Source organism: Pithys albifrons, chromosome 9 (genome assembly GCF_047495875.1).
Source record: "Pithys albifrons albifrons isolate INPA30051 chromosome 9, PitAlb_v1, whole genome shotgun sequence".
NCBI classification, from domain to species: domain Eukaryota; kingdom Metazoa; phylum Chordata; class Aves; order Passeriformes; family Thamnophilidae; genus Pithys; species Pithys albifrons.
This window is the reverse complement of record NC_092466.1, coordinates 21,328,530-21,354,197: the sequence shown is the minus strand read 5'-3', so window position 1 is coordinate 21,354,197 and position 25,668 is coordinate 21,328,530. Positions and strand designations below refer to the sequence as shown.

General features: G+C 43.8%; 1 protein-coding gene across 4 annotated transcripts in view; it reads right to left on the bottom strand.

Moving 5' to 3' along the window:
* Nucleotides 1–25,668, bottom strand: part of TLL2 (tolloid like 2) — a 95,819-nt gene that overhangs the window by 35,305 nt on the left and 34,846 nt on the right. Inside the window, exons 2-7 of one of the 4 annotated variants that reach the window (XM_071563967.1) lie at nt 21,019–21,129; nt 3,642–3,719; nt 1,624–1,794; nt 1,256–1,373; nt 671–849; nt 256–361 (exon numbers count right to left, since the gene is read on the bottom strand). In XM_071563967.1, coding sequence (XP_071420068.1) covers nt 256–361; nt 671–849; nt 1,256–1,373; nt 1,624–1,794; nt 3,642–3,719; nt 21,019–21,129 — 763 coding nt within the window. Of the gene's footprint in view, nt 1–255; nt 362–670; nt 850–1,255; nt 1,374–1,623; nt 1,795–2,966; nt 3,025–3,641; nt 3,720–21,018; nt 21,130–25,668 lie in introns of those variants that run through there. The other 3 variants (XM_071563968.1, XM_071563969.1, XM_071563970.1) reach the window with 3 other exon arrangements.

Sequence of the window (25,668 nt, the reverse complement as noted above, 5' to 3'; positions counted from 1 at the left end):
GTTAACATGGCTTTGGAAGGTCTCTGAGATTGCCAGTATTATTACTGAGGGAATAGAGTGGGAAGGGGAAAACAGGAGTCAACGGTATTGCATATACCTGATGTTTTCAAATATTTTTCAGTGCAGCAGAGCTCACTGAAACTGCCACGTATCTTTGCAATAGATCACAGGTCTCCTTCTAGGCTCTATGTACCCCACAGAGCCAATGACAACTACCAAAAATACTCTCAAGGACATGTAAGCTTGGATTATCACCTGGAGAATGTGTTCCTAGCATAGTGCATGATGCTGTCGAAGTCATAGGTCTCTCCTAGTGAGTTCACTTCCCCAGCTTCCATCTTCAAAAAGTTGTACTCCTGACCTGTAATGACAAACAAAATGGCAAAGAAACAAATCACTTAAAAAGAGAGAGGGGGAAAAGAAAAAAGAAGGCTTCCACCTCTGGGAGCCTGGAATCAAAGGGATATGCTCCTATGTTCCAGCAATTCCGACAGGACATCCAAAATGTCCAGTCATCCAGCTATTTTGACCCTCATTCCAGACAAGGACTAGCAGTATTTCTTCTTCTCCATCCCAGCTCACAGATCACCACGGTTTTCCAGCCTGGTCTAGCAAGGAAGTTTTCTACCCACCCAGAAAACAGGTGGAATAACCTGAAGTGCAATTTTACCTTGCTGTATGTTCTCTCTGATGATTGTGACATGCTGGTCCCTGTCAGGCCGTGTGTGTTCATGCCAGAAACCCACCACATGGCCCAGCTCATGAGCCACAATGCCAAACTTGTCACAGTTCTTTCCAATGGATATAGCCTGAGGGCCCCCTCCTCGTCGGCCCACGTATGAGCAACATCTGGAAAAGAAAACCCAAAAACCCACACAGCACATCAGTGAAGTGAGGAAGTCTGAAGCACAGGAACACAGGGTGGCATCTGGCAGGGTTCAGGACAGGCCAGTAGCTGCATACACTACACTTAGATACTTACATTTATGTATAGAGAAAACATAAAGAAAAAAGTGCATATCTATAAAAATACATATACACACTTAAGTGTTATCCCAGGAAAAAGAATCCAGAAAGGCTTAGCACCTTCTGAGCAAACACCAAACTATCCTGGGAATCCTTACTGAAAGTGACCATCTGCACCTCTGTGACAGATTCTCCAGTGTAGCCATTGGTCTATTCTGGGCTAGGGTTACAAAGCCATTTGTCGCTGTTTGCAGTACAGACAGCTGCAGGGAATGCATGCATCACTTACCCACATGTTCTGTACGTGAACACAATGAAGCTCTCTTCATCAGTTCTCTCCACAAATGTCACACAAGTGTGCTTCTCCCAGTGCCTCATCGCTTGCTTAAAGATAGCTCTTTGAGTTCCTGACAAAGAAATCAAGAAGACCAAACTGTGAATGCCTTGGCTTTCAGGAAAATCTCTAACAGACTTCACCTGGATATGGCAACAGCCAACCTTTCCAACAGTTCCCTGTGCAACCACATGCCCACCCTACCTCAGGAGAGAGATTCCCAAGGACCAGAGTTGTTTGTGGGAAAACTTCTCCAGAGACCTACCACACATTTTGTGACACACATCCCTGAGCAAACAGGGAGCAATATTTTCACTACTGACCAGTGAAATTTCCTCCGATCACATAGGGGATGACCCCTCCTGGCCAGATCCTCTCAGCCCTGGATGTGGTCGCCCTGCGTGCTCTGGGAGAGGAGCGTGTATTCATCCCAGACTCATCTTCATGTTCTTTCCTCTTTGGTCTCCTTGCAAGCGTTGCGTTCTGCCTGCTGTCTGCAAGACAGAGTGGCAACACTGTTTAAATTCTCTTTAGTTCCATGTGCAGCCCTCAGGTAACACCCTGGAGCTTCAGAAAAAAAAAAGGATAAAAAAAGCACAAAGTGTTAAATGAAACTAGAAGTCGTAGCCAAATTTGCCAGTGATTTGTTGGAACTCAGAGACAGTTATCTGTAGAAAACTAATCCTTCTTGTCTTTGAGCCTCCTTATGCATTATGCCAAACTTCCCATAAAGGTGTAAAAGGGCATCCTTCCCTGTCTCCAGCCGCTCACTCCCTGCAACAGCAACTTTATAGATGGGGATGCAGTACTTAAACAAGGTGAACAAGAGGTAGGGATCAAAGAAGACCAGGTGTCACTGTATATTCTCAACTTGCGCTACTCATCCAGATCTGCAGAGAATGGTTTGTTCTGTTGGGGCTGGCTTCATCAGAACAACTACTCATTCAAGTGGGCCTTAGAAGAAGGCAACAGACCTTTTACACTGAAACCAGTACTAAAGGCTGAAAAGTATTACTTTGATTTCACATACCAGGTCTTAGGTGCTTTGGATATCTGCAAAGAACAGACATGCATCACTTAGTCTCTGCTGCAGGAGAGATGCTCAGGATGGAAAAGCTGAGGCACAAATGTCTACCCATGTTCATTATCTTCATTTTAATGAAAAGGAGCAAAAATGCCAAAGGGAAAGTGGAACACAACTCATTTCTTACTATAAAGGGTAGAGGAGCCCTGGCTGTGTGGGGCTTGGTCCTGGCCTTAAAACATGCACAGGATTCACAGAGGCTTCTAGGCAGACCCTGCACCTTGTCCTGCATCTGTGCTACTGCAGCTCTGCTCAGACAGTGGTTATGCCTACATGAGTTGCACTTTTAATGTGATGTGGGTCTGATCCAGAGAAAATATCCTTTTCTCAAAGCTTGCTGGCTGTTCACCCGTATTTGCTGTGCCACAGCCAACTCAAACCCTCAAAGCAGCCACAGTCTAGCTGAGCTTTACTAGCATGTGGAAGGACCATGTAAGCACAACGCTTCTTAGAAAAGCTGCCTGTATTGCACACCCAATGCATTAGCTGGATGTGGGCAAAGGAATAACAGAGTACAGGGGTTGCTATGCCTTCAGAGAGTGCTGGGCTAAAGGGTAATACCAAGGTGAACTTCTCTGTCACCTTGAGGAGCAGTACTGCTGATGGTGGCTCCCCAGTGCTGCTGGACTTCTCCGAAATCCAAGAGGATGGATCTAAGCTTCTGTTGTGGTCTTGTGATTCATATCTTCCTCTGGAGCACGTCCCTGGCATGCCAGCTGCACCTGGCATTTCAGAAGCTGCCCCATCCCCAAGCCAGCTGCTGGAAGGCGGATGCTCTGAGTTTGGGGGTTCTCTCAGAGAAAGAAGAAGCAACCTACCCTTCTTTGCATATGCCTGGTACTGCTGGTACCAGGTACCAGGCACTAGTAGGACCTGCTGGTGGATGGGTGTGAGTAGTTGTCTTTATATCACTTGGTTTGGTTCTTTTAACCTCTTCCATTCACTTATTAAACTGTCTTTATCTCAGCCAATGGGTTTTCTCACTTTTGCTTTTCCTGCTCTCTCACCTATCCTGCTGGAGGAGGGGAATAGTGACTGGGTCCTTGGCTTCTGGCAGGGATGAACCCACCCCACTGTAAAAGGCAAACCCACCCTTTCACAGAGTTCACCAACAGCAACAAATGCAGATGCCTGGGCAGGGCTGTTCTTCCAGGCACAGAGGCACACACATGTACATAGCAGGACAAAATATGATGTTACAGGGGGTAAAAAAGTAAAAAAAAGATACCCAAAGGTCGGGGTGGGGTACCACATTACCCTTTTTAACTGCTTTGTTACCATCAGCGGTTGAAGTAGCATTCTCACTTGACACAAGAGACTGTTCTCCCAGGCCTCCTGTAAAGGAAAAAAGAGCAGAGACATGTCTGGTGAGTTGACTGGCAGAGCTCTGATGTGGAAAGGACAGCAGCTATCAGTGATGCCATTTGGGGGTCTGTTGGACACGGAAACTCTGTTTTCCCTGCACAGGGAGCAGGGACTAAATACCTGACAAAGCTGGACTCTTTTCCTGGATTTGTTCCTAGCCAGTAGTGACACCTTGCAACTCGTTACCATCCTATTCCTTAGTTTCTGCATATACTGAATAGGCAGATAGTCTCCTCCAGGGAAGGCTGATTTCCTGGAGATTCAATGAGAACAGGAGCTCTGCAAGGATGGTAGTAATAGTAATTACCACTACTAAATTTCAAATTAAAGAAGGTATACCATCAAGGCAAAAAATTATCTACATTCATACAAACATATTCCTATCAACTCTTTAATACATCTGGTCTGAACTAATCTTAATATGAAAATAAAAGTAATTCTCTGTGATGTTAGTACCCACTGACTACCAAAGCAGAAGAATTGTGATGTTAGCCCCTGGATATTTCTTTTTCTTCATCCAGCACCAAATACTCCTCTATTTTGGAACAGCCTTGCCAGGCACATGGAGGTCCTCTCAGCTTGTCCATGGATATGGCTTTCTCCATCTCAGTCACCAAAAATCAACTGATTCATCCCACTCCAAGTACCTTCTTGCCTGGCTTTCCTGTGTCCTCATCAAAAACCAACTCATGATGTTACAGTGATGCACAAGACACCAACAAGCTGGGAGAGGGATTTAACTGCTTCATGTCACAACTATTGGGCACAGAAACCACAGCATTCCATGGCATCTTTGTACTAGCACTGTGCCTAACCTTCTTTTTGACTCCAGACTGTGCTGCTGCTGCTTCTTCTCATCATCAGTGAAATGACACTGCTATGAAAGGGAGATAGAGTCCCCTGTCTATAGCCCCTATCACTCTTTTGACCATTAAGATACTGCAGTAAATAGACCAGTACTTGATTTTAGTTTTTCTGATTCTATGATGTAAAAATAGGATCTTCCCTCTATACTGTATCCATTCTGCCAGAGAAAAAAGATTTAAAATGTCACCCCATGCCAGAAAGTGAGTAAAACAAACAATAACTTGGTCATACTTTTGTTTCATAGGAAACCTGGGCAGCAAGCCACTGAACAGTCACAGAGCCAATATGGAAAACCAACTAACATCTCTTTGGCAGGAAAGATCTACATGGTGACTATAGTAGGAAGGAAAACTCAAAAATGGTGCCTAGGGTGAGTGAGAACAACACATGAAACAGTAAGATGTGTAACAGATAAATAAAACTGGCATTGACTACATTCACAGCCTTAAGAAGGTGGTGCTGATATCACCACTGTTATCTGTCTCTCCCCTTCCCTATCTTGGTATTGTAGGTCCCCTGTGAGCAGAAGAGGAGACTGAATGAGCTGTTCTCTGTAGAGGTATTAGCAAAAGCAAGTTTATGCAGTCTTGGTGGCAAGATAAAGCACGAAGAGCATGGTAAACCACCACATGCAGAAAGGAAGATGTATGGCCAGACTTTGCGAATGAAGATTTGGGAAGGGCTCTCCCCACGTGGCTGTGCCCTTCCAGCCTGCACAGTGGATTTTTTAGGTGAGGCACAGCGTGTGCAGAACTGGCCCCACCGTTTAACTCCTAAGGTCCATCTGCCATGGCCAACCAAGCTTGGACAGTGACAGTGAAGTCCTCGGGACTGTCACAACACCCGGTACTAACCGGGGCTGACCCTGCTGAGCATCCAAGAACTAACGGGATTGGATGGCAGGAAGGCATTGAACTGCCAGGAGACAGTCCCCACTGAGACTTGAACTCAGGTCCTTGGGATTCAGAGTTCAGAGTGCTTTCCTTTACACCACGGGACCACCCTCAGAAAGAAGATGCTGCTGGTTGTACAGCACTGTTGGATGTGGTGTGGACACTTCCAAGAGGCATGTCTCACTTTCAAGACAGCTGGACGTCTTCCAGTCACTGAACCAGTCTTGCTTTGCAAGCTAGAAAACTCTCCTTTGCTGTGGAACTGGATTCTTGCAAATCCTCCTCCAACCCCTCCAATGGGGAAAAGATACATCCCTGACACCTTGGAGAAAGACTGAGAGGATCAAATCTCCAACATTATACTATTATAACTAATTAGAATATCAGGAAAGTGATGATGAAAGACAGCAACAAAATAAACCAGAAGAAAATAAAATACCCAGACTGTCAGCGGGCTATAGGTTAGAGCTTCCTGGTCCAAGAAACATAGTAAATCAAGGGATTGTCTCCCAAAGGAAGTGCCATAGTTTAACAGAGCTTGACTGGACAAAAGCCACTAGATGTGTGAACAGAAACAAGTCTGATTCAACAAGATGGATTGCTCTGAACTCTATCACTCTTTTCCAGCCTCAATGTCTCATCCTAAGATTTTCTTTTGTTTTCTTTCATGCCCAGTCCTCATCACTTCCTTAAGCCCAAGCTCAACAAAAGTTCCTCTTCTCAGTTAAATTTTACATCCCCAGGACTTCTCACACCCCCACCCGCCCCAAAGTATGCTATTCTTCAGACAATATCCCATTCCATTTAAAGGAAACCCCAACTAACCATTTATCACCACAATTATTAAGGCATGCGGTCTTTGCTGAGGCAAAGGATAATTTTGTATTTCTAAATAAACGCAGCTTGCTTCCAGTTACAAACAGATTGCTTCTTAATTGAACTTGGGAGGTGAATTATATGGTGAATTAGGGAAAAAGAACAACTCTGTATTTAGTGAATTGTTCTCCTAAGAAGGAGCTGTATGGGATTGAATTGCAAATGATGGCACCAAACCCTAGAGCCGGGCCCCTCTCCTGTGCCCGCGCTGCTGACCTCTGTTGTGCCGCAGTGCCATTTGCGCACACTGCTTTTCCAAGCCCTGAGCACATTCTTTCCCAGAGATCAGTGCAGGCCTTGGTTTCTTATGCAAAGAAGTCTGAATAAACTAGTGTGACTAATGAAATCTACAACATCTTTGCATATTTTGTCTTATTGTAGTTGATGAAAAGGGAGAGCACTACACAAAGGCCAGATACAGGTGTGCAGATATACCGGATATTTTCAAACACTACTAATCTCACTCATACAGACAGGGAGCACCCACAGCCTTCTCTCCCACAAGGGTGGTTTGGAATCAAACATGAGAATATTGGAAGAACCTGTTCACTTGAGCTTGTAGAAGTTTTCCATCATCATGATGCCTAAACATATCCCAAATGACTTGACAGTGCATTGCAGTGACTTGACAGACATTTAGTCCTATTCTTATTTTTTCCGAGAGAGGGCTAGTGCAGGATCCTAGAAAAGCAAAGTAACTGATATGTCATAATCAATAAATAAGGAAGCCAAGAAATGCACCTTGTATCTGGAAGCTGCTGCACATAGCTTGAAGGCAATGTGCAGATCCTGTTGTTCTCCTAATACATTCCTGAAGTTGTACCTCTCCTTTGGACTATTCTGTCACATCCAAGAGCAGAGCACATTCGAGTGTTACTGCTCCAGAGCATGAAATGCCCATGTATGTATTGGAGTCCATTATCCCTGGAAACACTGAAGAGGAGAAGTTTTCAGTTTGACACCATGCTCTCTGGAAAGCCAGTAAAAGCAGGCTTGGTCTACCGCTTACAGCAATACTCAACGAGATGAGCAAAACAGGATTGATCTTTCTGTTTTTAATGGATATCAAGCAGTTAACAAGCTCCCTGAGAACACTTTCATCCTTAGTACTTCCTATGAGCTGCTGTGCTAGACCAGCCCTCACCTTTCTTCAGCCTGACTTTCTGCTTCTCCCACTACCAGGGATGATACACAATTTGTTAGATCATGCGTCCATGCAGAAAGCTGTAATCTCCTAAGCTCATTTAACCCCCATATTGCTGTGATTCCATCCTTCCTAATTATTTGTCTCGCTCAGCAGTACAACCCCAGCAGGACGCTGCTCGCCTCCTTAACCAGATAACTTAGTTTCTGTGCATGAGCTGGCAGAGACAAGAGATGCTCTGCCCAGGCTGGGAGTATTTCATCTTGTACCTACAGTTACTTTGTACAACAACTTGTTTTTCTGTTTCTCACAGACCAGCACTGTCACAGGAGTTTGACTGACTGAAAGAAAAGTCCATCAGCTTAAATGCAGCACAAGCCTGAGATAAATCTACCATGCCTGCAACCATGGCTGAAGAACAGGTGCTTTCCAAAAAAAAAAAGTGTTTTCAGGAACTAGAGGGGCAGCCTGAGGTGGTAAATAAGGGTCATGAAGCAGAAAGCAGCAGGCTGGGGCATTGTTGGGAAGAAAACAGTTTATCCCACTCTTCCAGGAGAGGAAAATGAAAATCCAATTTTGTTAAAAGAAGTCCAAGTTGTTCAGCTGAAACCAAAATAAAGGACAACATATTAAGAGAGTGTGCAAAGCGTGAAACCAAAACTGTACTGTTTGCAGTTCCCTTGTTCCCCAATAGCACAGGGCAGAAGATGTGCAACCTGGGGAAAGAGCAGGAAGCAGACTCCACTCAGTATCCATACTTCCCACAAGAGAGGGGGCACTTGCAGAGGTAGTAATATATCACTCAAAAACCTGACTTGTACAAGGAGCAACTTAGGGTTGAAGGCATTTATTGCTGTGCATGTTCTGCTGGGTTTTTTTAAGCTCAGATAGTGTGAACCATGAAAGAAGGGCAATCAGATCCCTTGCTAAATAAAGCTTCTGTACTTGCTTATGGACCATGAGGGGCTACTTGTCTGCAAAAAGAAGAGGAAAGCCAGGCAAAGCATTGAAGCAGCTCACTGGTGAATCAGGACACATGTAGTGGGCCTAGAAATACCTACTACCCTCCTACTGAGTCCCTCTAAGATCTCAAAGCTGCTTGAGAGGCAGCTGACTTCTAAAATATTTGGGCACCACCTGTATTCTAGCTTTTATCTGAAAACACTACTCTGGAGCCAGATGAGTTACCCAACCAAAAGCAAAGGAGAAACATCAGTTCATTCTGAGATATTTCAAGCTGTATTTTCAAATGATGCCATCTAGAATTATAGTCTAAAACCCAACTAACTGACAATATAAATTTAGATGTCTGAAAAACTGCAGTCTGAGAACACAGAACATTCTTACATGGGAAGTTGGATGGGATGAAGTTTGCAATATCTCCCCTTTTTACAAACTGTAAAATTTCATATTAAAATCAAAACCACTTTCAGAACAGGTCCAAGTCATGATAATTTTTCCTCTTCAGACCAGAAAAGAATCTCTTCATGTTCACTGTGTTTTCCTTTCCCTTCCCTGGTTGCTGTCCACAAAGGAAAAGGGCTCCACAGCTGAACTTTGGAGGTGGCTACCACCCACATGTTCATCACCTTCACTGAAGACAAAGGAATGCACAGTAAGCACTGAGGACTTTGCCTGATTTTCCAGTTTTTCTGATTTAGCAGAGAATAACTTCGTTGTGCACATAATTATTTGCTCTCAGGTGGATCAAACCAGAGCAAGACTTCTTCTAATATATCTTACAGTGAAGAAAAGGCCATTTCAGAGCTGGGACACAACCCAGTGATTAAAAAATACTTTTTAAAAATTATTAACAATTCCACCTCCTCTATCTATGCCTTAGAACACCCTGCTTTCATAGTCTCATTCAATACATATGGTAGTCACATGCCACAGCTTAGAGACCAGATTTCAAACAAAGACTGCAATAAAGCATAAACAAAACAAAGCAGAGCAGGTAACATTAAACACTCATCACTGTTCAGAGTTTCAGTCCTGGTGAATTCTGTCATCTTATGACTACCAGAGAAGCTCCTGGAAGAACAGGGAAAGTCAAATGATGTTACATGCAGCTTTTTGACTTCCTCATTAACCAGTGGTCAAAAACTGTTTAGCATAGAAAAAATTTTATTGCACTGGATTTTCTAACCACTGAAAAAGTGATGATTTTATTAAAACAAGTTCTTCTGGGAAAGTGCATTCAGAATGCAGAACAGATGTTTCCCAGAGTTGGTGGAGAGTCTATAGCAAAAACCTTTCATAAACCCCTGAGCCCTGGAGATTTGAACAAATTATTTGAGATATATCCTTCAGCATTTCCTGTCAGTGGAATAGCTGAAGTTCCCTCAATTTATTTAAAGAAAAATAAATTAAAGAAGGGAAGAATTCTGAACCCCAAATTCCCTGCAGAAATCTGTTTTTCATATTCAGAGTAAGCTGACTAGCTGCAATAACTCAGGACAGTCCCAGGGTCCAGAGGCTTGACAGACAGATGTGTCATCTCCACATCAGCTGCAAATGCTTATGTAGGGAAGGACACTGGCCTCCTAGGGAAGTTCATGAGAAGAGGAAGGTGAACACAGCTAAGCAAATGCAGGGCTGCCACAGACATGAGCTCTAAAGCATTTAATGGACCAAGCCCTTGCTGGTGGCCAGTGGTGCTTGGAGCGGCACAGCAGGCAGAAAAGGAGTGCAGGCAGCACCATTTCCCAATACCTAACATTTTCTCTGGGCACTCCCTGCTCTTCCAGAAGTGGCAGCATCACTTTTATACTGATGCATCTCGTTTTTAAAGAAGGCATTCCAATAAAGGTGACAACCAACCTTTCAACTGAGAGTTAATGCTTTAGGGGAGCAATGCTTTCAAGACAGGGAGGGACTAAGAAAACCTAAAGGGGCTTTGTCCTCTGGGCTGTAACCATCACCTGTATTCCCTAGGGTAAAAAGACAGATAAATGAGAGATAAAGGAAAGAAAGAAAAAAGTTACCTACAACCTGTGTCATATCAGTGATTTCTTCCAGTGAGAAAGAGTCCTTCAAGTATAGCATTTGTACTGAGACAACAGAACATTAAACACTAAAGTGAGTACACAAGTAATTTGGCCCCAGGCATGTCTCTACCATTTGACCGGGTCCCGTTACACAATATAAGACTTCTCCCCTCCCAGAATATCTATATAAGTACTGCATACCAACTATCCCCATCCCCTTGTGCTTGATTTCTTGTCAATCCAATGGATCGAGATCTGTTCCTAACAGGTGTCTGCCTCACCACTACATTGCTCTCAAGTCACAATAATCACCTTCCCTCCCTGTCTCTCTTTTGAAAGGAAATTAGAACAAATGAACTTGAAGGCAAAAAGGAAACTAAGAGCTAGCTTGGGTTCACCCATTGCTGTCCTAGCAGGTAATACCCTCAGCTGACATCCCTAGGGCTGACATACCTTTCCTTTTGACCTGCATAGTCTAATTGCTTCAGCCTCAGTCCACCCCAGGCCTCTCTGGACAGGGTCACGCACTGCTCCCCGTGCTGCCTTTGCTGCACCCTCCTGTCCCACTCCAACTGTGGACTCCCAGGGAGAGCCTGGGGCTTTTTGCAGCCAGATTACTCCTTCCAGTCAGCCTTCCTAATCCTCTTGTTTTCCCTCTACCATGTTTATACTGGATAAAAATTAACTCAAAACAAAAACATAACACTGCAAGCTAAATTATGTTTGAATGCAATCAAAACTACATCCCTGGAGAGTGTGTTGTGCCAGAATAAAGACCTGTCTTTCAGTTCGCTTTCTACCTAGATATTCAGACACTCACAATCCTGGAGCTTCTTGGGGAGTTTTTGGTGTCTTCTTACTCCCCAGGAGCCTGCACCTGGTTTACAAGGCAGTTGAGCAGCCTAAGTGGATATAGCTGAGACACCCCATTCTGCGTGGTTACCTACCAACTCCACCACAGCTCATTAAAAGGGCACCTCAAAACAACTGCCAAAACAGGGAAACTGAGGCATGAGCCAGCACTGAGGCAGGACAAGTGGGACTTAAAAGACTTTGGGAGCACAAGTCAAATAGGCCACTGTCAGGTAACCTTAGGCCACCTCCTTCCCCAAGGTCTCGACTCCTTGGTGAAATGATGCCTGAATCATTTGCTGTCATTAAAAAAGCCACGAGGGAGCTGGGGAGGAAGTAGTAGAGGTGCTTTCCCCACTGCTGTGAGCTGCCCCCTGACAGCTGCTGGCAGAGGCACTGCCCTGACCAGGGACAGCTGCAGTTTTGGGGGAGGTCAGGTCTCAAACCCACTCTGCCACAATCTGACTCCAAGATTCAGCAACACCAATAACTGAAGAAAAAGATTGGCTAATCCCTTCCCTAACATAACCTGATGCATCTCACACTCCCTTTTCCTCACTAGAAGTGGAACAGCAAGATAATCTGAATATTTCCTTTTGCTTCTGATCTTTGCCCTGGTGAAACTTGTTCCCCATTCCCCAGGGCTGTCCAAGTCACCATCTGGCCTCAGAACTACAACAGCAAACACAGTCCAGTGTTCCAGCCTAAAACTAATTTGCTTTCTTTCCCCACTTGACAGCTGAATAAATACTTTGTCCTCACCATTTGAAAAGGGGAGCCACAGCAAAGGGGTTTTTGTCCACTGCAGCTACAAGCATCAGCCTTCTCTCCAAATTAGGCCTGAACAAGCAGCTCAAAGTGAACACATTTATTCCACAAATGTAACCCCTTTCTGTTCAGAATCAATCTTGAGTGGTTTACAACATCTAATTTATTTCTTGTTTGCTATTGTCCATCAAGCCATTTTGGCAACTGGTTGTTTCTTGGAACTTCCAGTCATTTTTCTGACTGGGGTAAACTACTTTTATTTTGTGGGCACAATAATTCTCCTGTAGGAGAGAGTCTGATGGTCAAGGCATCCCAGCCAGTCTTGCAGGGTGACTGCTCTCAGAGCTGATTAGATCCTACTCTTTCACTGACCCTTTCTGCCTCCAAATTCCTTTGCCTAAAACACTTAGAAATGACAAGACAGCTTATGCGGTTGAGGCAAATTCAATTTTTCATTTGAGCAAAATTCAAGGAAATTAGGCATTTGCCCAGTTCTGAAGCAAATGCATGATTTAGGCAATTCCACAGTTATTGGCTAAGCACTGTCAAATTTTACAATTAGAGTAATGGTTTAACTTTCCCTGTAATTGCCATATGGATAAACTGATCTCTTCAAGTACATTTGCCCATGTGTTCTCTGCATCACAGTTAATTAATATAAAGCTATTTAATAACCTCCACTTAAACACAAAAGACCATTCAGACTCTTCTGGCATCAGTAAAAGGAACAGCCTCCAAGTGTGTTACACCAGCTGTAGACAAGAGTGAAAGAAAATTTAATTAAGAGTGATCAAGAGCACGACAGTTGCAAACAGAAATCAGATGTTATAAATACTACATGATGATTACCCAGCTTCTGAAAGGGTTAATAATACCATCCAGCATCAGCTTCCAGGTGCTTGAGATGTGCCCAAAAGAGAACTTCAGGGATAAGGAAAGCAATGGGGCTGGGAGCCAAAAGCAGGCAAAGTCAAGCAGGGAGCAGCAGGGATTCGGCATCATCTGTGCAGCAACACGGCTGCAGCCATGTCCAGAGCTGATGGTGGCACCATGTTGAATAGGAGGAAACTATAGAAGCAGGCTCTTTGGAAGCAGCTTCAAACATGGCCATCAATGGATGTAATTTCTGCAGATGTCTTTGGGTGCTTAAAGAATGTTAATTGCTCATTAACAAAATGCATGCTGTTTAATTTCCAAAGTTTAGCATTTGACAAGAGTGATATTGAGTTATTCCCTTCCTGGCTGATTTCTAAAGGAAGCATATGAATTGGACTCTCAAGATAAACCATAACTAAGGTTTCCACTAAGATGAGTAAGCAGCAGAGTTTGAAATAGCTGGGGATTTTTTTTTACAATGGAGAAAGCTTTATTTCTTGGAGGGATTAATTTGAGCAGTACTACAGAGCTCACAAAACTATATAAAAAAACCTATGTAAGGCTGAACATTGCCTGCACAGCAGAAATCAAACCACTTATTTTGACAGGTAGAAGGCCACCATCCAGAAAACTTGATTTCAGGGAGCTGTGCATTTACAAAACAAACTTTGTGATGCATGTGACCACCTTTCATAGGGAACATAGACAAAAGGGAAAAGAACATCTTACTCCATAGGGAATGCAGAGCAAGCAGCAGGGCTGTGTCATTCAGGTCGTGCTCTGCCCATTCAGGTGTACTCAGCACCTGTTGCTTGGGTGCCTCTTTACCCTGCCCTGCAGCACCTTTATCACACAAAGGGGAAAAAAAGAGATAAACTTCATTTCTCTGCTTGTTACAAGCCAAGTCTGAACACCACAGCCAACTGTGTGAACAAATACTGCAAGGCCCACTGGTCCCAGCTGTTTTCAAAGCAATGTGTCATACTGGAAAGACCCTAGTTCAAAGAAAATTGGAGCCTGCATACCTTTTGGTCGGACAAGTGGAGTAAAGACTCAAGCAGCTCTTGTTGCTCTTCAGGAACATCACAAACCCACTGCACAGTAAGGCAGTGGACTGTCCCTGAGAACAGGCAGATGTGGCTAACAAGCCAACTTTCCTACTCCTCCTGACAGCTGTGATGTCCCAACTCAGGGTTTCTTCTCCAACCTTACAAGGGTGATCTGTCCTCTTTGCATTTACACAACTCCCACACACTGGCATCTTGACTTGATCACCTTCTCTCCTCTCCTCCTGTCAGGCCCTAGACTGGCAGATTCTATTCATGTCACTAAGAAAAGTGCATCTCTAAGATTAGCAATTAGAGACAAAAATCCCTCTCAATATTTTCCAGAAAGGACTTCAAGCTGTCACTCAGGAACCCAAAAAGAAACACATTTGCAGTGAAAACATCAGACCCAAAGATTAGCATTTTCTAGCAGGAGAGTCTTAACTATAGGGGGAAGAACAACATTCATCAGCCCAGGGTCATAGGATTTCTAAGCAGTTTCTTTATGCTGGAGAAAACCAGGCAGGTCTGAAAAGATTGCAAATAGGATTGTAAGACTCTGGTCTGGGAGAAAAAAAGCACAGTATCTGTTTTGCTGCACAGAGAAGATCTCTGGCTTTAATTGCACAGAAATGTGGATTTGGGACAGGGAGTAACTCAGAAAAGCAGTGCGAACAGGAGCCCTCTCAGCCCTAAAGGACTTACTCAGTTTTTCCAAAAGGGAGCTCCTGCCTTGCCTTAGCAAATTACAGAACTGTGGGAAACTCATTTCATGGTTGTCTGCTCTGGTAAAACCACTGATTGAACAGACTCAAAAAGGTAAACATTTGCACTAGTCATAGGAAAATCATTTGGCACAGCAACCAAACCTCAGCCATCAGGCCAGGTATCAGGCACCTATCTTTCCACTCTTGAGGCTCCTCTTCCTGTTAAGAAACTGCATGGATTGCAGAGATATCCCTAGAGTGCACATCACATGCTGCGGAAAACTAAAAGGAAGTATGGAAACAGATGGACAGAGCCCGCAGACAGGCCTGTTGCAACAAAGATGTTCCTTTACCCACACAGGAGGCAGCAACCTTCACCTAAGATTTCCCCCTGGAAGAGCAGACCCCTGTAGAGAGTACACAGATGTGGGTTATGTTACATCACGTACATAGTTATTCGTGTTGTTCCTGTCCTATTATGACCAATACAGCTCAGATTAAGTTAGCACAATCCATGGATTTGCTCTAAGCCTAAATGAATTAAAGACTGGGTCCCAAGCAGCCCTAAATTATATGATTCTATAATTCTTTGAAATCCACCAATGCTGAAGTTCACCCCTTCTACCCTGAACCATGCAACACTACAGCAGAGCACCAAATATGAGTCACAAGGGGAAAAACATCTGAGTTTGGCATGCACATGCCCGGTCAGCTGAATTTAAGAGTCTCACCTTTGAATCCACAGATTAGATCTTCCCTGGAATCTCAGTCAGTCACAGTCTAAAATCCCTGGATTTCACACTTTTCTAGAAGTGCATTTTGCACTAAATTAAAATTTCATTAGGAACTCTTCAGTAGCACCAAAGAGAACTCAGATGTAATGTGCAACACTATTACTGGCCAAAGCCCCTACACCAAGTAATCTCTCACCAAGTGAAACTGCAGAAGCCCTGCTTGTGATTGCCATTAGCACCTTAACTATTGCACTGGAGAAGTCTGACTCTCCACTCCAAAGCTAAGCAGCACAACTGTTAGCAGGAGAGCTGCACTTCAGCCACCTGCCCTGCAAGTAATCCCAGTTTACATGGGAATCAATGCCTTGCCTCAAGAATTCAACCAGAGTCAATGATCTTAGGCACCTGTAAAGCAAGCAAAAGTGAAGCATCCTGTTGCAGAAGGGCCCTTGTGCAGATGTAGTGAAGTAGCAGGGTAGCTGCCTGCATTTTCACAGTTGTTGCCAACAAACCAGCTCCCTGCTCTTATTAAGACAAGGTTTAATACAGAACTCCTGCCTCATTTGTCAGAGAATTATTTGCATGAATTTGCTGTCAGAGCCTCCAGTCACTCAACTCACAGCAGCCTCTGACTCCCCTGATCTCAGTAGAAAGCCTGGGTTCAAATATGTTCCACTCTCAGCTGCACTGTTACCTGAAGTATTACTCCAACTAGCAAAGGTGCTCTGTAAATCTCTTCTGACAGTCATTTGTGGCAGTGTGAATGCCTCATCAAGGCCTTCAAGCCATGAGCCTAAAAACCTCTCAGAATGAGAGGTGAAGAAAGCCTGTTTTGTCTGTTCTTGAAAAGCATTCTTGGCGGCAACGGTACACAGAGTCAGCTCCTCAGCAGCAAGCCCAGCACAGCATGGCATTGGTGGGGGCAGCCACACTCCCCTGGCTTCTGATCTGCTGCTGCCGCCAAACCTTGAAGAGACAAAGTTGCCTTTCTCACTCACAGAGGTGCCTTTCAGGACTATGAACTGTCTACATGATACAAAAATTAGGAAAAGAGGTAATATTTCAGAAAAGTCCTGTTAATCCCTAAAATGCCTGTAAAACACTTAAGCCAGTTAGTATTAAATAGGCACATACTTCCCACTAGCGTGGCAAGAAATAGTGTCTTCTTCCTCTGTGGCTAATGCTTCAGCAGATAATCTCTGTGCATCAGTGGACTCATTTGGGTCAAAAAGAGAGGTGACACTGTGTGGTTTCCCAGCCTGTCTGTGGATGCTCTTTTTCCCCATTGCAGCAGAGGAATCCTCAAAGCCTTCAGTCAAGCTTCTTCTAATCCAAAATTACATTGTAAAAGAAAATATTTTCACTAGAGTTTAAAAAATATCTATGAGAAACTTTTCAAAACCAAAAGCTTTTTGGACAATCTTTCATCAAAGCGATTAGGAGTTGGTGATGCATGGGCTTGCTGAGATAGCATTCACTGGCAGATCTCCAGGTACCAGATTCATTTCATTATGTTCTGAACCATTACTGTCTCTCTATGGGGCCAAATCCTAAGGGTATCCATTTCAGCACCACTGCATGAGAACACCTGGTTTTAAAGTACACACAACATCTAAACGTAATCCCACAAAAACAAAGATACAAAGATAGGGAGGCAGCTAACCTAAACATTTTAAATGCAAAGTAAGACTTTCATTTTGACAATATCCCTCGTTTTTTGTCCCTTTATCTAACTGCAAAATATTTTTAAAGAGGGAGGAGAAATTCCCTGTTTGGCAGATTTTATATGGCATCACAGATGGTAATAAGAGGATGAGTAGGTGGTTGGTCTGAAGAATCTCTCCTAATATAAAGCAACAAACAAAAAGATCAGAGGCAATTCTCTGAGTTCACGACATTCAAAAGAGAACAGCCAACAACAGAAAAAATTCCTGGTTTAGAAAATTAGAAAAATCTTAAAGAAAGGTCAAATGTGCAATTTTTAAACAGTTCTTTTGCTGGATCACTGGTGAGTGTAAAACTAAGCTTCAGGTAAAACAGAGCCAAGGTTGAGAGACCTGTGGAAAGGAGCACAGAAGTCATGTAATTGGAATAATCTAAAACTTGATTGGAAGACAGTACTTTGGAATAAATCTTCAGGGAAATCGTGAAAGGGTCCAAACAAGGTATCAACTAGCTGGTAGCTCTGAGCCATCTTAGAAGAGCATATCTCCTGGCATTGACTCAAAGTTACTCTGCAGTGCTTGTAAATACTCTCTACTTACACAGCTCTGAGTTTTAACCACGTTAGAGATCAACATGAAAATCTATAAACTACTTGGATTAAATGGGCTACTCTTAGCTGTTAACCACTGCCACACAAGCCTTTCCTCAACCGGATCCAAAGAAAACTCCACTTTTATAAATGCACTAGAGAAAGATGTTCACACACAAGATGCTATTTTGCCAAGACTTCTGCAGTTTTCAGCTGCTCAACCTGTACCCTTTCTGATAAGTTCTTGGAAAGGAAGCTTCTTTGGAGTAGAGGAGACTGCTGATATGAATAAGGCCTATCAGGTCATATGCTGCACTCCAGAAGGCTTAAAGTGCATAACACAAGTGATGAAATTCCCTGTATAATGTCAATTCCCTATGTGACCACTCAAACAAAAGAATCCAGGCATACCAGACAGAGACCTCCAGCCAATGCCAAAGAGGGACATCACTGCTGGAGCACCGAAGCAGGGTACCAAGTAGACAGCCACCCCTAACCATAAAATCTGCATGAGCAGTCTTTGAGGTGATTGCTAGAGAGCTCTGAGCCAGCATCCCTCTGAGGCAAGGAACCATGACCCTGCTCTGTAACTTCACCAGGAAGACAATGCTATTTGGTCCATTGCTTTCAGATACCAGGAATAAAGCACTAGAGCCAATCTTTGCTGAGAAAATGCTTGGAAACATTAAACTGTAAGGCATCCCACTCTCAAGCAGGCTCACAAATTTTCAGGGTCTGAAAAGCAACTACAGCATTTCTGCAAGCAGGAAATTAATGGAGAAAACAAGACAGGAGCATACTCATGCTGTGAAATTAAACTCGTGACAGAGATCTGTGGCAGAATTGAAACACTCCTCAGACTCACTGCCCCTCTCTCTCAAGGAACCCAGGCATCAGAAGGACCTAGTTTTTTCTAGACAACAACTTGGGAGAAGGTGAAGAAGGGGAAATCTTGAAACATCTAACAGTCTCAACCCTTACTAGCCAAGGCAAAGCTTTCATTAAAGCAGATACACTTCACTTGGATCCAGAGAAGAACCATGTGCCCCATTATCCCTAAGTACATGGGAACCTCATTTTTCCTTCAGAGCCTGACAGCTGCAGATGCTTTGTGCAAGCTATTAGGGTGTATACCTATAAACAGCCCAACAGTGTCAAATGGCACAATTTTTATTCCTCCTCTCAGCTGAACAGCATTTTCTGGAAACAAAGAAACAACACAGGGCAAGAAAAATGTCTGGCCTAATAGCATGTTCAGAACTGCAACTCCCAGATTCGAAGGGCCTGAGCGTCTGTATCTATGTATTAAGTACTTCCTCCACTATACAACTAATCCGATTAACAGCTTTAGGAAACTCTGAAATGTTATAATTCAAGGGGTTCCATTCATCAAAGGTCTTAGGCTGTTTCTGTACAGAGGTTGCATTCTTCCCACTGGAAATAAAGCAGAGAGCAGGATTTTCTCCCAGGGAAGAATGAATCGCACCATGCTGAAGTAGACCACCCTATTACAATTCACATAAATGTCAAGCAAGTCCCACAAGAGAAGAATCAACCCTTCCTGCCCCTGCAGAGAGCCCTTCACGGGGCAGGTGAACACAGAGATCCCTCTGTGCTAGCTCTGCAGAAAGCATCACAGTCATAGGGGCTGTCCATTTGTCAGCTTGCACTCCCAGGGTACAAATGAAGCCTGCCAGAGATGAGGACAGGGGCAAGCAAGTGACGTGACATCTCTATTCACCTAATGCAAAGCATTCTATGATGAACCAGCAAAAAGTGCAAGGAAAAGATTAGTCCAACCAAACAACATGAGACACGGCTGTTAGAGACCACTGCCTCCATTACATGATGCAGCTGAGAGTTATAAAATTCAGCTCATTTTCCAGATGGCACAGGTCTGCACCAGTGCCAAGTGCAAGAATTGTGTGCTTGATACAACAACTAAAAAAGTTACCAGAGCAAACTGATACAGTTAGACATCATCTGGCTTTGGTTCCCTAGCAGTGTCCTCATCTAACTTCAGGAACCAATCAAGGGATGTGGAAGAGATGAAGCGCCTGTCCAACTTACTCTAGTCCTCATTTTCTGATTTATCTTCTGCTCTGATGGCAACCTACTTCTAATAACCTATCACCTGACAATGTGACACAGCCTGAAACACAATATGAGTGGGCTAAGTGACATGACAACGTAGGACAATGGCATTTCCAGGCAGTTATCCACAGTCTGAAGAACTAGACAGCCCTTCTTTACCAATAATTTCAGCACCTGCAGGACTTTAATCAGTTACACCGATGTCTAAAGTATTCCTGTATTGGATGCGTCATCTTTCACACTCATCCCTGGAACAGGACCTATACAGTCTGAAGCCAAAGATATGCAGTCACAAAGAAACAGAACCAGCCACCAGCGCTTTCAAATGATCTATGAGCTTAGTTGCACAGGGGACAGGTGAACATACAATCTCACTGATTTCTGCTTCTACCCAACCTTTCACCCTACTTGCTAACCTAGAGGCAGAACAGCAGAGAGAAAAAAGAAGTTTGTCCTGGCCTGCTCCATCTCCTGTCCCTCTAATATCTCTCAGAGCTCAGATTCCCAGCAATTTCTCTCTTGCAGTATAAAGTGAAGGCAACAATACTCTGAACCCACTGCAGAGCATTTCAGAGACTTAGAGCTGGAGTCCCATGAGAGCTCCTGAGTCAAGAAACAACTTTGTTCTGGCACGAGGCTGAGCATATGTAAGAGTAGGGGGACAACACAAGTATACACTTTACAGAAAATCAACACAATTGTTAACCTATTTCAATCAAAATATCACTTCCAGGGCAGTCTGTATGCAAGACTGCAGTGGGATTTATGTTGGTAGACAGCTGAAAAAATGTATTATTACATTAAGATCATACAGTGAAAGAAAAAGGAGGAGGACAATAAGAGACAAAACTCCTACCAAACTATGTGGTCCAACTTGAAACACAGTTTCTTTCAAACTGGCAAAAAGGTAGTTTTTCATAGGAAGAAACCAGTGCTTTAAATTTGAAAATCTTCTCCCACAGACAAGATAGGATTTGGCTGTTTCAAACTGTGACTTGTGTTTTATTTAACAAAGTTCAGAGTTGAATGCCATCCTCGGTGCTGTAACTAAGCTCTGCATGCACTGCCTTGGCTGTGGGAACAGGCATCATGAGTGAAATGGAAGTCCTTCCTCCCTGAGGACAAAACCAGGTGAAAGAAGGCATCACCATGCCAGGGCTGCCCTTACCTGAAGTGTGTCTTGCGTTGCCATCTGAGTGCTTTGTTAAGTCAACAGTTCTGTCTATTTGAAACAGCTTCAGATCATCTTCATCTAAAGCGATATCTCCCCAAAAAGCAGCTGGAGAAAAACAAAGTGCAATTAGTTTAGGTTTTACTGTAGAAGGAAGTACAACTCCTATGTGGCCTGTAACACATGTAAAAGGCAATGACTTCAAGGACCAGAAAAAGGTCATACAATGCTGCAGTTTTAAGTACAGACAGAGTGGACATCAGTGGAGGCCAAGTAACAGCATTTAAGTCAGTGTAGATCCACCAAATGAGATGATTAGCTGGGATTCCTTGTGCCACTCACTGTAGGTCTGACACTCAGCCAGGGGGTGGTGTTCACTAACCATTGAAGCCCACACGAAAGTTTGCCACCAGCAGTGTCCTAGTTCCTGTGAGGGAACTAGCTAAGTCACAGTTCAGATCTTGACTGAGCTGTTGCACCCACACCATTCCCTTGCTAACAATGTGCATAAGATGGGAGGACAGCAGTGAAGCACTCGAGCTCAGCAGCACATCTATAAGCTACAGCCTTCAGAACTTCATACACACTGTCAGCACCACTGGTCTCAATCCAAGCTAAGAGCCAGCCCACCATTTCCACTTCATTGGAGAAACACCAGTCATTTGTCCCCTTGTGGATCAATTACCTAGATTTAGGTTTGCAGAGTTTTTAATTTTGTAAAAATCTTTGAATTTCAGCCAGAAGTCAGAAAAATAAGGTAAACAAACAGGTAAGTTGACATTCAGACCTCAGAGAAACAGACTAGAAATCATTTGAATGGAAAAAATTATACCTCTGGAGTATCCTGACCAAGTTAATGCTGCACAGTGTATAGTTACCATTTTGGGAATTTGAACAAAATAAACACAGGCAATGAGGCATTTGACCAAGCATAACAGATCTTTCAGAGATAACATACAGATTACAAAGAGCACGGCTAAAACTCATGAAAGAAACCTGTGTAGGCTGATGAAAAACAAGAAAAATCAGAGCAAATTAATTGATGATACAGTTCAAGAGAACTCAGTCAGACAAAGAACAATGCTAAGTCACTGTCTGCAACAGTGACCAGATTTTATGGAATTGCTTTTTTCTTCTCTTGTTAAGTCAAAAACATTTACATTACTTGAGGGGAAAAACCATCCCATTGCTACACAAGCAACATCACTGATCAAAACATGTTAGGCCTGAGAAACCAGTATGTTTTATTGATCATCTCACTTTTACTGCCAAGACCAAATGGAATACGGACCTTTGCCTGAGTATCAGAAACCTGAAATCAGATCTGTGGCAAACTAATAATGAAAGGTTAACTCAAGAGTTCTCTGACACAACATGGTGCTGGTTCTAATGCAGCACTTGCTTCCTCTATTCTGCATCTTAGCACCTCGGTCAGTACAACAGCATTTGCCAATGTCACTGATCTGGGATGTGGGCATGGCAAGTAGTTTGTAGTAGCCTGCTGCCTACTACAAACAGCAGAGCCCTGGCATGAGGAGAGGGTGACTGCTACTCCTTCCTTTCCCTGGGACAAAGCTGTCCCCTTGGCGACCCGGTCATGGCAGGGGGATGGGAGACAGCCTCAAAGGAGGCTGGCTCCAGCTCTTTGGCTGGGTCTCCTTAGCAGTGCTACAAAAACACAGCTCCAGAAGAGGACACAGTACAGACAAACCTATAACAGACTGGCATCTGTTATAACTAGGGCAGAACCTTTGTTTGCTACACAAACACAGAACTCAGGCTCTCCTCAGCTTCTGGGCAATCCAAGCCCCCACTCAGAGCAGAAAAGAATCTAAAACACTGTCAGTTCTCCACCAGGTAAAAAGTCTACAAGCACAGCCAAACACCCCAAGATGACTGGAAATGGTCAGTGGAAGAAAGTAGTGAAGAAGGTTTCTTTAACTGCAATTTGAAGAGAAGATATTTTATCCATCCAGAGAAATTACTTGCTCAGGGCAATGTGGCAGTCAAGATGAAGCTATATGCAAACAGCATTCCATGCCATTCAATTCCCTTCCCACCCATGTTTGGTAAGTCATTATTATACTGGCCAACTATCACGCCAGTTCCCTACCTTACTGTCAAACTTACTGTTCCATTTCAGCCCCGAACTAATTGCTACTCCCCTGCGTCTCAGTGGCTCTTTTCCATTAGTACCACACAGTCTGTTTCTCAGGCTAAGGAAGTCCATGCCAAAGCACATCTTTCAGGGCAAGCCTACGGCGTGGATTTACATCAACAGAATTGTCATATTTTCTTTCCAATGGAAGGCAGCAGTTTTCTCCCAGCCCTAGCAAAGGAATCTCTTTCTGTTACAAAGCCATACATCATCCTGAAAGATAGCCCACTACAAAAGCTGAATTTCCCTAGCATTTATTTCCAGCTCTGCAGTCCCAGTATGCTCCAGGGGAACCATGATTTATCACAGTCCCCAACCAGCTGAACAGCTTTCCATACTGGGAGTCCCGGCTGAAAATGCTGCACTGCAACTTCTCCTATACTGTCAAAGGCCCCTTCCTAAAGACAAGCCTGAAAGCCTGCCTCCATCCTGAGGGAGCTGTCCCATAGGAAAGCCCAAGTACTTTATTTTAAAGGGTCACAAGTTCAGAGATTGTTGGCAAATGAAGCATTTCAAATCTTCTCTTCTGATTTCCTTTACCAAGGTCTCCTTTTTAATTTAATGTGGGAGGATTTCCAAAGACAGAAAACAAAAACCAACCAAACAAAAAAATTTAAATCTCCAAACAGCAGGCTAACTAGCTTGGAAACCAGTGTTTCTCTTGGCAGAGCTCCGTCATGCACACCCAGGTGCAAACTCTTAACACACAGTGCAATAGTGTGCCAGCTTTTCTTTGAGAAGATGCATTAATTGCTCTGGATAGTAAGAACAGAGCAGCTCTTACTGAGGTTGATGGAGCCAATATGAGAGAATTTGCTCCTATGCGGAATTAGTAACTTGCACCAACCACCTGAATGCTGAACATTGCCACCTCCCAGCATATGCAACTGGACAGCATTTGTCTGCTGGGGCAAAGGGGAAGGATGACTATGTTTGACAAACAAATTCTGAACACAAATGAAAAAAGAAGCCTGCCAAAGCTGTCTGTGTTTTCAGCACATTTCTCCACCAGCAAAACATTCCACATGCTGATGTCTGAACTGTGTGCTGAGCACAGAGGTTCCATGACACCAGCAGAGTATGGCAGACAGCACTGGAAGGAAAACACCACCTTCCAGGCAGAGGACAGGCTCAACAGTTTCTCCAGGTTCTCCCTCCACATAGGGCCCAGAACCACCAATGTTTTCACGGTCCTCATCTTCCACAGTTCTCATCTTCCACAGTAGCATTCTGGGGAGTTTCCTGCTATATGACAGCATGAAGTGTCTTTTTTCTAAAAACTTCACTGCTCTTCCCTGAAAGTCACCTCCAACCTGATTTTTTCCCCCAACACCCCCAAACAATTCCCTTCTCCTATTCCAGCCACCAAGCTGGAGCAAAATTTTTGTCCATTGGCCTGTCATGACCTCTTGCCAGAAAGCCCCTATTCCAACTTCAGTATAGGTCACATATTTACCCTGATGACAGGGATCAACAAATCAGTCACCCTCTGCATGCTATGAAAAACCACTGCAATTTTCCCTGTAGCATCCATCAGGACCTGCTGTGACGGAGACTGATCAAAAAGAGGGTTCTTGGAAACAGGAGTACCATGCCTGCTGGGAAAGCTCCCTCCATCCCACTTCATGTCAAACAGAGATTCTGTCATTGACTGAAGCTTTCAATAAGAAATGGCAGGTTTAGGTGCTGAATGGGATCTGAACCTGAACTGAGGACTGTGTCTTTCAACTTGAGCCAAAGGGGTCCTCTTTCTGTAGGGCCACACAAAGGTGTGTTTGTCACCAGCTCAAGGACTTTGTCTGAATTTGCAGCTGGCTGGCACAGCTTACACTGAGAGACTTCATTTCAGTTCTTCTAGCATAGTTCTAACACAGTTTTGCTGCTCTAGCTGAGCAGGTGCCCCACAGTGCAATATAGCAATGGGCATGGAAAACAAAGACCAATGTGAACCTAAGGAGATGCTTCAGACTTGTTTCATCAATACTCACAACTCAAACTCAGTTTTCACTAGTGTTCATAACCTTTGTGAGTAGATGATAGCTGGATTCCCAAGCAGAGGTATCTCATGACTGCTTGTGCCAGTACAGACTGTAGTGGATGCCAGGCACCCACCAAAGCCGCTCTCTCACTCCCCTCTACAGCTGGACAGAGAGAAAATAGAACAGAGGTCTCATGAGCTGAGATAAGGATCAGGAGGGTTCATTCACTGATGACTGTCATGAGCAAAACAGACTAAAATTTGGGATATTATTTAAAATTATTACTGACAAAATTGGAGCAGGATAATGAGAAGTAAAGTAAATCTTAAAAACACTTTCCCCCCACCCCTCCTTCTTTTCCAAGTTCTACCTCCTCCCCCCTCCAGCAACACAAGAAGACAGGGAATGGGGGTTATGGTCAGTCCATCACAGGTTGTTTTTGATGCAGCTCAGGAAGAGGAGTCCTTCCCCCACTCCAGCATGGGGTCCCTCCTATGGGAGACAGTCCTC